The sequence below is a fragment of the Macaca fascicularis genome, chromosome 8 (assembly GCF_037993035.2).
Source record: "Macaca fascicularis isolate 582-1 chromosome 8, T2T-MFA8v1.1".
Classification (NCBI taxonomy): domain Eukaryota; kingdom Metazoa; phylum Chordata; class Mammalia; order Primates; family Cercopithecidae; genus Macaca; species Macaca fascicularis.
In genome coordinates, this window is record NC_088382.1 from 95,198,740 (window position 1) to 95,211,751 (window position 13,012).

General features: G+C 35.8%; 1 protein-coding gene across 2 annotated transcripts in view; it reads right to left on the reverse strand.

The window, feature by feature from the left end:
• Positions 1–212: 212 nt before the first annotated feature.
• Positions 213–13,012, reverse strand: part of LOC102126955 (carbonic anhydrase 1) — a 51,534-nt gene continuing 38,734 nt past the window's right edge. For both annotated transcript variants that reach the window (XM_005563641.5, XM_045398461.3), the window contains 6 exons: positions 10,475–10,672; positions 9,168–9,286; positions 5,480–5,575; positions 4,459–4,521; positions 1,667–1,822; positions 213–728 (listed from right to left, as the gene is read on the reverse strand). In XM_005563641.5, the coding sequence (XP_005563698.2) occupies positions 612–728; positions 1,667–1,822; positions 4,459–4,521; positions 5,480–5,575; positions 9,168–9,286; positions 10,475–10,672 (749 nt within the window). In that variant the 3' untranslated portion in view covers positions 213–611. The remainder of the gene's footprint in view (positions 729–1,666; positions 1,823–4,458; positions 4,522–5,479; positions 5,576–9,167; positions 9,287–10,474; positions 10,673–13,012) is intronic.

A 13,012-nucleotide genomic window follows, 5' to 3' on the forward strand; every position in this document is an offset into this window, starting at 1 on the left:
TGAAAGCAATATCCAGAAGCATCATCCTCCTATATAAAAGATAATCTTTTTGATCACAGACAACACAAATGGTAGCAATGTTGGGCCAGCATAATTATATTAAATCCAGTTGTCATCTCAGCTGTATTTTTGTCTTCAGGAGTAAGCAAATGAATTTCTCAGTATTTTATCTTCAGTTGCTCTTAGGTTGTTACATTTGAGGCAAAATACTCTTGCAAGTAAAGTAAGATTTTTTAATGTAAATGGAGTAGAAACTTAGTGGTTTTAGAAACTGAATGCACAATAGAAAGAGATAACATTATTAGTTCAAATAAACTGAAAAGAATAGACATACAAATCACTCAGTTGTAATTTTAAAGAATTCCTCAAACTAAACTTGAATTTAAGCAGAAGCTTATGCTTACAGATTACTATTTGCTAGCTTACTAATGATTACTTGAATTAAGCAGTAAGAACTAAAATGTAAGTTTCTTAGTTTTACGGGTTGATTTGAAGGCGTGCTATCTTGCTAATATTGAAATACATTTGTTTCTTAAAAATTACTGTTTTATTGGATTATGTCAGAAGCAGGGCTGTGTTCTTGAGGAAGGACAAGTTTCTTCTCCGACTCATCAAAATGAAGCTCTCACTGTTCTGCCCTTCAGAGGCTGGGTTGGGCGGTTGTTGCGCTGAATGGGGACAGGGTTATCACCTTCAACATTTGATAGAAGACTGCGGAATTGTGCCAGCTGGAAGGATAAAATATTTTAAAAATAAAAAGTTTTTAAAGATGCATAAAGCGTTTTATTTACAGTATTACTAATGCACTGATATTTAGAAAACTGAGTTAGAAATTGCAGTGATATCACTAATAGGAAGAGAGAAAGCCCTAAATCCTCTACATTCATTCCTTTGAACCAGGCATTTTGCTTTAATTATTGATGACTGGGTTAAAGTATCAACTTTTTAATTTCAGCTGGGGTATGTTGGGCGAGTGATGTATTAGCTTGGTACCTTAGTTTCCATATAGCACTTACTTCACTGTGTTGTTGTGAAGATTAAACGGGTTAATACATGCAAAGCCCTTAGAATGATGCTTGACATACAGCATGTGCTCAACAAATGTCAGTTAGCAGCAGGCTACAATGCTTGTCCTGTAGGTTTGTTATGAGAATTGGCTACCAAAACATATGTAAGGTACATAATAAAAGTGGTTGAGCAACCAATGATACTTACTGTAATCACAATTATACACAACAGTTAATGAGATATTTTGCTGAATATTTCAAAGTTTAAGCTCCACAAAAGGAACAAAAATATTTTGCCAACTATCAAGGTATGCCAGCTTACAGCCACAGTTCCCCAAAATCTTATTGAAATGTCCACACAGTTTTTCTTTTATTTCTGAAATGCTTAAGAAGATATTTAACAGGTCGGACATTTCCTTATTAAGGAGGAAAGAGTAGTGGGAGTCATTTTTTTTCTGTATAAAGGTCAAAAAAATTGTATTATAATGCAGTTTTGGATAGTTTAATAAACCGATGTCCCTGAATTAATATTTTTAAGTTGGGAGGAAAAATGAACTTCTCACAAAGCTGACTGAAATAATAATCTCTCTCACTGATACTACCAATTAAAGTAATATTCCTGCTACATATTCCCAGTTCCCATTCATTCACAACTCTACCTGCTCTGAGCTGACACTGATGCTCTCCTTACAGATGATCCAGGTTATACTCTCATAAAGAGGAGGATGAGTCAGAGAGCCAGAGTAGGTCCAGAAATCCAGGGATGAAGGAAGGAGAGTAGAGGGGTCAAAATTTGTGAACGGGGCTCGTTTGCCCTGGAAGAAAATAATACATCATTACAGCATGATATAAAATACTTATATGAATATATATATGCTATATTATCTTGTTATACATTATGTAGACATTTTAGCTAAGAGTCATTGATTTTTCTACTATTTAGTATTTCTTGACTGGTGTGTTTGTGGGTATAAACAATAATATCAACAGAAGAAAAAAGATGAAAAATGTGTTACATGTAAGTTTTTGACCAAGACATCTTCTTCCTTCTTCATTTGGTTGCAGATAAGCAAAGATGCAAAAAACGTTTTTACAATCTGTATCTTTAAAAGATATTTAACTTCTAGTATAACGCTTTTATTTTTTCTCTAGGAATGATGCCAGATTCTATTTCAATGGCAAAGATCTTTATTGACATGCATATTGGTTGTTTTAGTTTTATTCTATTTATTCCTATCATCTTTTCTGATTATTACTGGTGTATAGGAAATGTACTGACATTTGTATGCTAATCTTTTATGCATTCTGTATTTTAGATGATTCTTCTGGAGTGTTCAGGTGGATGTTAATGATGATATCAACTGCACATAATGATAGTTTTGCTTTTGCTATTTCAATATCTGTCATAGTATGTACTCTTTCATTATTTCGTTGCACTGATTAGGACCCTTATTATAATTTTCAATTGTGATGGTCACAGTGGCAGCTTGGTCTTGTGCCTGATTCAAATGAAAATGCTTCAGGTGTTTCACTATGAAGTTAAATGTTGATACAAGTTTCTAGGTAAAATTCTTTATCAAATTCAAGAAGTTTTCAGGCAGTTTTCTTTCATTTTGTTTCATCCTAAAGAAAGGGCATTAACTTTTATAAAATGATTTTTAAGCACTTAACAAGTTGATCATGATGTTTTCTTCATCTTTAGTTAATATAATGAATTAATTTAAGATTTTCTAATATTGAGTCATTCTTGTATTTTTGGGATATACGCTACTAATTCAGAAACTACTCTTTTAATACACTGTTGAATTTGATTTGTTATAATAAATGTTAGGATTTCCTTTAGCTATATTCCTAAGAAAGTTTATGCTATGTTTCTGTTTTGTGTGTTTTGTAGTTTTCATACCCGGTTTTGGTATCGATTCCATTAAATTGATAGGAAGTTTTCTGTCTGTTCCTTCATCTGGGCAGGTTAGTTAACACTGGCATGATTGTTTCTTAAAAGTTGAGTAACCCTTTTCCATGAAATGGCCTGGGCCTAGTCTTTTCGTTTAATAGATACATTTTGACTATTGTTTACATTTACTTTTAGGTTCTCAGTCTATTTAGGTATTCTAACTCCTTGTGAGTCAATTCCCTTACTTCACATTTTCTTGGAAAATTATCCATTTTATCTAAATTTTCAAATTTATTGGCATAATGTTATAAAAAATTTTGTCTCTTAAAATTTTCTTCTATATCTTTAGTCATAACCCATTTATTTCTAATAAAGTTTTATATGTATGGCTTTTTTTCTCTTTATCCAGCTTCCCCATATTCTGACTTTTTTGTTGTTCTTCGAAAGAATCAACTTTTCGATTTATTGATGAAATTTTACCCCTTACTTAGTCATCATTTTTCTTTTTAAAATTTATTTATTTAAGATAGAGTCTTGCTCTGTTACCCAGGCTAGAGTGCAGTGGCAAAATCTCGGCTCACTGCAGCCTCCACCTCCCAGGTTCAAGCGATTCTCCCGCCTCAACCTCCTGAGTAGCTAGGACTACATGCGTGCGCCACCATGCCTGGCTAATTTTTTGTATTTTTGGTATAGATGGGATTTCACTATGTTGGTCAGGCTGGTCTTGAACTCCTGCAATCTCAATCCTGAAACCTCAGGCAATCTGCCTGCCTCGGCCTCCCAAAGTGCAGGGATTGCAGGCATGAGCCACCACACCCGATCATAAATTTTCTTTCTTATTTTATTCTTTTCTGCTTTTATCTTCACTAATTATTTCCTTCTATTTTCTTTTCATATTTTTTTGATAACTCTTGAGTTGAGGGCTTATTTTTTATCTTCTGTCATTTATACTTTATAAGACACTCACTTAAGTTTAATCTTTTCTAGAATCAGCATAAGTCATATTTATTTTACACAAAAATATGACAGTTCTCCATGCTGCAAAAAATGACAAATCTCTGATTTATGTTTTAACTACTTACCATTAAAACAATAAAGCTAAGTTTGTGTATATCAAAAAATCCATTTTTTGAGTTGACTAATGAGAGTTATGGTTATCAAAGATTGTATATCAATCGTATCTCAAAAGAATGCCCTTTACTTCTGAATATTTGTACTGCTAAAAAACTAGAGATATCTTTATTTGTCAAATGGAAAATCACAATTTTGTTAGATACAGTTTTTCAAGCAAATTTAAATGGCTATGTAATCTGCTTTTCTACAGGCCATATTCTGCTGAAATAAATAAACCATAACTATGAAAAACAAAAAACCAAAACAATCCCCTGCATTAGAGACTTTCTCAGAGGTAGGCAATGTTGAAGTAGCACCTTGATTTTTAGTTGGTAGCTTTTGCTATCGCCTTCCTACTTCCCGGTTTTAATACTTCATTAAATGATTTCCATAGACTTGTAAATTCTTGTTCTCTGATTTAAACTACTTATTTAGTGTATTTACCTTGGTTTTAATTGCATGGAGGGCATCAAGTACTTTCTGCAGCTTTGGGTTGGCCTCACCAACCTGGAGATTTAAGAAAATAAAGTATGAGATAAAGATTATTGTCAATCAAACACTGCTTAGCTAAGCTTCAATTTTTTTTCAATTAGCAACTGACGAGAGATAAGGTATTTTCTCTCTGCTTTAGAAGGAGAAGTTTTTCAAGCTGTATGTCTTTGAGAGCCTTTGTACTCTATAAATTGTTTATAATATGTACCTACGGATAAAGTAGCAAACAAAAAACTTGATTAAACTTGATTGTTGGCAATATGTTCAAAGTTTTACAGGGCAAAATCTAGAAATTTATCAAAACTGACATGAAAACAAATCTCTTATTTTGGTCTGTTATGTTACTTATCATTACTACAGTTTTTGGCATATTGTAAGTGCTCAGTAAAGGTTAAGTAGAGATGCTATAATTTCCAGAGTTACTTAGTTACCCAGGCATACCCAATTTAATAATAACTTTTTTGTAGAACTTTTCAGGGATTCTTCTATAGAGTATTTGAGCAACATCTCCCATTTAAAAAAATCAACTGAATGTTCTTTGTAAGAAAAAATTCTCTTTATTTCTTTCCTAATGAGATTTTAAATTGATAAATTTCTGAATCTATGGTTTCAGGTTTCCTTATTAATATTTAATAATATTTCTTTCCTGATGAAATATTAAATTAATAAATTTCAGAGTCTATGAGGTAGGAATTTTAGAGGAAGGGGAATTTGGAAGAGCTGGGAAATAGAAATTCCTTTTTCCCTATGAACACCTTTCTATCTCACCTGCACCTGAAACTCATTTCTCTCAGAGGGAAAAGCAGAGATAAAACCAAGCAATAAAATCCTAGGGAACTATTTTTTCACCTGTAGTCATCGGTTGAATGGGAACTTTAAAATAAGAAATTCTAAAATATATGTTGCCTTATTTCCTTCTATTTTGAGGTCTAATTGGAAGCAGAGCTGTGTAACTTAACTACCTGTAACTCACCTTCATCAAAACGCCAATAACTGCCAAACCATCAGCCTTTGAGACAGCTTCAGCAAGGCTGGAGTATTTTGCAGAATTCCAGTGAACTATATGAAGCTAAAAATGATACTCTGGTTAATTAATTATTTATACCAGTATGATGACAAAAGGTAAGTTATAAGTTAACTTGTTACCATATGATGATGTATCTTGGCTTAGATACATAAAACTTATGTGAACCTTTATCCAGTGGATTAGAGGAGTTACCTTGTTACTCTTAGGAAGGGTTATCTGTGTGCCAAGTAGAGATTGCAAAACCTGGAACCAGTAAGCAAAATGTCCTTTCCTACAATATTGTTATTTAATATTAGTCCTTTAAATGTATCTCTCTTTGTTATGAAAGGATCAGGAAACATGACTAACTAGTTTTTGGGAAAATGATTGTAGTAATTTTCTCTCACATGAGGTACTTTGTAGTAAATTCGTGAGAAAGGGTTCCTTGAGTATCTGGGAGTCTCGGCCAAGAACGGATTCTTTCAAGCACATTAGTGCCCTTTTGAGACGCCTCTCAAATATCTCCAGTTTAATGTCTCTGCAAACTCTAGATTTGTATATCCAAGTATGTATGTATGTATTCTTGATATCTCTACATGGATGTCTAATAGATGTTTCAAACTTAATCTGGCCAAAATAGAACTCTAGATTTCCTTCTTGCCAAACCTGCTTAAATTTACCTTCCTAGGATAAGGTTTTTTAATTGCTGAATCAATAAGTACAACAATTATCATTCATTTCTTACTTTCCCCACCTATCAACATTCACATCTTACAGATTATACTTCATCACAACTTTGAGTCTTTGCATTAGCTTCTAATATTCTCTGGAATTTCCTTCCCCATGATCTTCAAGTGGCAGACTTTTGTCTTGAGTTAGGGTTGAACTCAAATGCCACTCCTTAAACAATTCTTTTCTGATCATCCAACATAAAGTAACCACCACAAATCAAAACAATTCTATCCATATCGCTTATTTAATCTCTCTTCTTCCTATTCTTCTCCCTCCCTCCCTCCCTTCCTTCTTCCCTTCCTTCCTCTGAAATTTTTATTTTCCCTATCAAATAAGTTCTGATCACAAGTACTTTTTAAAAACAGTATCTCACGCCTGTAATTTCAGCACTTTGGGAGGCCGAGGAGGGTGGATCACGAGGTCAGGAGTTCGAGATCAGCCTGACCAACGTGGTGAAACTCCGTTTCTACTAAAAATACAAAATTAGCCAGGTATGGTGGCACATGCTTGTAATCCCAGCTACTCAGGAGGCCAAGACAGGAGAATCACTTGAACCTGAGAGAAGGAGGTTACAGTGAGCCGAGATTGCACCTCTGGACTCCAGCCTGGGTGAGAGAGCAAGACTCTTTCTCAAAAATAAATAAATAAATACAAACCAAAAATAAATAAAGAGAGTATCTGGCATATTGTAGGTGTTCAATGAATATTTGTTGAATGAAAAAAGAATGATTAAGACAGTATATTCAGAGAGATCACTTATTGCAATTTCCTCTGACCATGCCAGTCTAGATTCTGTCCCTACTTGTAATTAATTATTCTTACATCTGTATTCCTGTGCTTCTTTGTGAATAGTCATACTGCCATTTACTACTATATTTATTTAATCACAATAATTTATGCCTACACTTCCCTGCTTGAAAAGGGCTTGCTTGTGTCTCTATGGAAATGTTAAGTAACATTATTCAGCACATGCAACATGAAAGGTGCTGGTCTAAGTGTGCTCTGTATGGGTTTACTCTTTTCATGCTGTTAACAATCATTGAGATGGATACTAATGTTATATTATCTAGATTTGCTATATAGGAATATTGGAGCATAGAGTGATTCGTTTGAAGTTGTACAGCTAGTAAGTGGTTGAGCTTTGATTCAAACCCTGGCAGTCAGCTGGGTACTTGCATTCTTAGGCAACAGGCTGCCCTGTCTCTCAAATCTAGTGTCTTATAGCTATCCCAAGAAGGTTTATTGAATTGAATTTAATCACATGCTAAACTTTGTGGCTAAGTGTCTCTCATATCTAGCATGGGTTATATTGATTTTTCTCAATTTAGGTGAGAGAGTCACTAATTTAGTTTTCTTGGATACTACCAACTGTCTTTCCAAAAAGATAATACTAATTTAGGCTGTTAGTCCATTTAATTTTAATCTATCTTCAATTTTATGGAGGGGAAAATCCAATTAACAGATTCTCGCAGCATTGAAAGGTGTTAGTCGTGCTTTACAACACAAGGTAAAGCAAGTTTTATTTGTACACAATCACTGATATTCTATCAGAATAAAAGATACATATACTTTGTAACTTGGCAATCTGCCCTGTAAAAATCTATCCTACATAATTACTTTCATTAGTGCACAATATATATGTACAGATATATTTACTGAAGCATTTTTTAATAAAAGGAAAAGAAACCAATTAAACAAAAATCATATGTTGTGATTGTTCATCAATAGAAGGCAGTTAAATAAATTATGATGTATTCACCCAAATGAAATACTATACAGAAAGTAAAAAAGTGAGGTGAAATTCATTCTTTTTTTTTTTTTTTTTTTTTTTTTTTTTTTTTTTTTTTTGAGACGGAGTCTCGCTCTGTCGCCCAGACTGGAGTGCAGTGGCGCGATCTCGGCTCACTGCAAGCTCCGCCTCCCGGGTTCACGCCATTCTCCTGCCTCAGCCTCCCGAGTAGCTGGGACTACAGGCGCCCGCCACCACGCCCGGCTAATTTCTTTTTGTATTTTTAGTAGAGACGGGGTTTCACAGTGTTAGCCAGGATGGTCTCGATCTCCTGACCTCGTGATCCGCCCGCCTCGGCCTCCCAAAGTGCTGGGATTACAGGCTTGAGCCACCGCACCTGGCCCATTCTTCTGATTTTTAAAAATTATCGTGATAAATGGGTAAATAGAAAAAAGCAGGTTGCAAAATTATGTATATTATAGAATTCACTTTGATGAAAGCAAAATTAAAGAGTCAACCTGCGTGTATGGGTACACATGTATTATATAATTCACACATCTAAAGTAAAGAGCAAAATTTCTCCCATTTTAATCTCCCGGACCCTCTATTGACAGTTTGGTGTACATGTCTTCAATTTTTCTTTGGATATACAGGTAATAATGTCCTGAAATAAGTCACAAATTCCATGTGAGAGCAGTTTAAGAGCCAGGGAAGCTCAGACCCTCATCTAGGTGTATGCTGTTCTCTGTGACCATTGCTATGGTTAAATTCGAGCTGATAGTAGAGTCTCATTGAATTGTCCCAGCTTGGTCACAACCATACTGCTGGTGTGTCCAAACTTGAACATTTAAATAAAGAGGAAATGGTTGTGTGTTCCATTTGAGGTTAGAGCTTTAAAGGAGAGCAGTGTCACCCTTTGAAGCTAGCCATGATATTAAGGTAACAGTTTTTGAGGCATTCTCAGGGAAAGGTGAATCTTGGGCTTAGGAGTTTAGCTGCCTCTTTCCACATGAAACATTTCACTCTCTTGCCAAACGTTATGTGTCTGTGCTTGATTTTAATGGAACCTGGGAGTTCATTAGTGGAATACTCATTCCTTTGGAGTCGTTATGATGTTGTTTTAGGAGAGAAGGGAGAAACTGCTTCTGGGAGTACTCTCAGGGTAATTATCTCTCACTTACTAAATTACATTACCTCGCTAGAATATTTCACTCCATCCACTGTATGTTCAGAACCATACTCATTTGAACTGCCCCAGTGAAAATGGAACTGAAAGAGCCTATAGCTGTCGGAGAAAGGACCACCTTTCAGCACTGGAAGAAAAGGGAACCGATTGTTAGTCTGATGCTCCGCAAACTCTAGCTTATCTTTGCATTTAATACAAACCAACACTAAATTGTGTTGACTAGAAGTGAAAACAAACATTAGTGCCTACACTTTCATCTTGTTTTACCCCACATCTATGAGGATGACAGTCATATGTATGGTACACACCTGACTGTGGCATTGATGAGATATTCCATGAGTTATATACATTTCCCAGCACACGAGCTATAATTTTACCTATTTCCAACTCCTAGAAGGCATATTGCAAGGTGAGTGAATTATATCATTACAGGGCTGTCCTTGAATCTCCTTTTATTTGCAAATTTATTCCTTCATTCTTTCAACATAGACAATATGCATCAAAAATCTTTAGTAGTTTATTTTGAGTAATGAACCATTCATCACCTACTCTGCAACTGATGAAGACACAACAGTGTATATTGACAGCTTTGTTGAGAATCCCTGGCCAAGGACCAAGAGAGAGTACCAGTGGGGCAGTGGGACACTTTTAAAACTTTGTTTGGAGAGCCTATCCAATGATAATATTAGCTAAATGCACATCATACCAGACCTAATCTAATATTAATAATGGACATAGCCCCAAAGTACTTAAAATTTAGGCTTCAGAAGCTCGCAAACAAGTTTAGCATTTTAAATCAGTAGAACTGTTTTATGGAATTGTCATTTAATAAAATATTCAATAAACCTTCATGAAAAGCTAACTCTGTAGCAAAATTTGTTCCAGATTCTGGAGTATAAGGATAATTCAGTCACTGTTTTGTTTTTCTTTTCTACTGTGCTCATTCATCTTCATCCCAATTAGAAAATATTTTTCTTTTCAGTTGTTATATTTGTAATGACTGGTTCACTAGACCTTTCTGGATAAATACTGTTTATTCAGAGAGAGTGAAGTGAGCACACAGATACCAGAATGACCAGAAGAGATGTGATGGTGACTTTGAGAAGAAAGACTGAAAATACAGAGCTGGGAATTCCAAAAATTGTCTTTACCACCTGGGCATTTTCCAGAAGTCCAAGATGCCTCACTAGATTACAGTAACGCTACACACAAGCACAAAAGACTTAGAATGGGTGTCATGTTTCTCGAGTACTATTTTTTAAACTTCCCCAGTAGACTGTAAGAAAAAAAATATCAGCAGGGTCTTTCAGCTCACCTGATCGGTTATCGTTGTCCTCAAAATTTACATGGAAGGAATGTCCCACATTGATAATTTCTTTGGCTGTGGCTGGGTTGTAGGAGACACTAATAGGTTTCAGAGAGGTGTCATGTTTGGCTTCACTGGTTTTAATATCAACAGGGGACTGGTTATTTCCATTGGCAATGGGATATAGCTTGCTCCATTGTTCAGGACCTACAAGGACAAACACATGTGTAAAATCAATACTTTATCAAATGCTTGATTCCAAGTTTTAGGAGTGTAGTTACCTGTTTGCTTACTAGATTAGGGTTTAAGTGTATTAAATGATATTCTGTTAAGATTAATACAAATTCTGTGTTTGAAAATGTCCCTTTTCTTTTCTTTCTTTTTTTTTTTTTTTTTTTTGACAGAGTCTTGCTCTGTCACCCAGGCTGCAGTGCAGTGATGTGCTCTCGGCTCACTGCAACCTCTGTGTCCCAAGCTCAAGCAATTCTCATGCTTCAGCTTCTCGAGTGTCTGGGATTATAAGCATGTGCCACCACACCTGGCCAATTTTTTTGTATTTTTAGTAGAGATGGGGTTTCATCATGTTGTCCAGGCTGGTCTCGAACTCCTGACCTCAAGTGATCCACCCGCCTCTGTCTCCCAAAGTGCTGGGATTACAGGCATGAGCCACTGCCCTGGTCTCTTTTCTATATTATACTATAAAATAATGTATTTGTCAATACTACTAATATAGATCTATACTCATAGTATATAGGATTAGACTATACATATTTTGTTATCAGCAATAGATTTCTAATACAAGCATACCTCATTTTATTGAATTTCACTTTATTGTGCTTTGCAGATATTGCATTTTTTATAAACTGAAGATTTGTAGCAATCTTGCATCAAGCAAGCTTATTAGGGGCATATTTTCAACAGCATGTGTTTACTTCACGTCTCTGTGTCACATTTTGGTCATTCTCACAATATTTTAAACTTTTTAATTGTTCATATATCTATCATTGTGATCTTTGATGTTACTATTGTAATAGTGTTGTGGCACCATAAACCACATCCAAGTAAGATGATGAACTTAGGCTGGGCGCGGTGGCTCAAGCCTGTAATCCCAGCACTTTGGGAGGCCGAGACGGGTGGATCACGAGGTCAGGAGATCGAGACCATCCTGGCTAACACGGTGAAACCCCATCTCTACTAAAAAATACAAAAAACTAGCCGGGCGAGGTGGCGGGCGCCTGTGGTCCCAGCTACTCAGGAGGCTGAGGCAGGAGAATGGCGTAAACCCGGGAGGTGGAGCTTGCAGTGAGCTGAGATCCAGCCACTGCACCCCAGCCTGGGCGACAGAGCAAGACTCCGTCTCAAAAAAAAAAAAAAAAAAAAAAAAAAAAAAAAAGATGATGAACTTAGCCTGTAAATGTTGTGTGTGTTTTAACTACTTTATTGACTGGCTGTTCCCCATCTCTCTCCCTCTCTATAAGTCTTCCTATTCCCTGAGACAACAATATTGAAATTAATCTGATTAATAACCCTACAATGACCTGTAAGTATTCCAGTAAGAGGAAGAGTCACATGTTTCTCACTTTGAATCAAAAGCTAGAAATGATTAAGCCCAGTGAGGAAGGCATGTCAAGAGTTGAGACCGGCCAAAAGGTAGACTTTTTGTACCAGTTAGCCAAGTTGTGAATGCAAAAGAAAAGTTCCTAGAGAAAATTAAACATGCTACACCAGTGCACACACAAATGATAAGAAAGCAAAGAAGCATTATTGCTGATATGGAGAAAGTTTGAGTAGTCTGGATAGAAGATCAAACCAACAACCACATTCCCTTAAGCCAAATCCTAATTACACAAGCTTACAGCTCTCTTTAATTCTGTGAAGGCTGAGAAAGGCAAAAAAGCTGCAGAAGAAAAGTTAGAAGCTAGTGGAGGTTGGTTTATGAGATTTAAAGAAAGATGCCATCTCCATAACATGAAAGTGCGAGGTGAAGTGGCAAGTGCTGATACAGAAGCTGCAGACAGTTATGCAGAAGATCTAGCTAAGATAACCAATGAAAGTGACTACACTAAAGAACAGATTTTCAGAGTAGACAAAACAGCCTTCTATTGGAAGAAGATAACATCTAAGACTTTCATAGCTAGAGAGGAGAAGTCAATGCATGGTTTCAAAGTTTTAAAAAATAGCCTGACTCTTTTGTTAGGGTCAAATGCAGTTGTTGACTTTAAGTTGAAGCCAACACTCATTTAGTATTCTGAAAATCCTAGGACCGTTAAGAATTATGCTCAATCTACTCTGCCTGTGTTCTCTAAAAGGAACAACAAAACCTGAATGACAGCACATCTGTTTACAGCCTGGTTTACTGAATATTTTGAAGCCCACTGTTGAGCTCTACTCCTCTGTAAAAGAAGATTCCTTTCAAAATATCACTGCTCATTTGCAATGCACCTGGTCACCCAGGAGCTCTGATGGAGATGTACAAGGAGATTGATGTTATGTTCATGCCTACTAACACAGCATCTATTCTGCAGTCTATGGATCAAGGAAAAATTT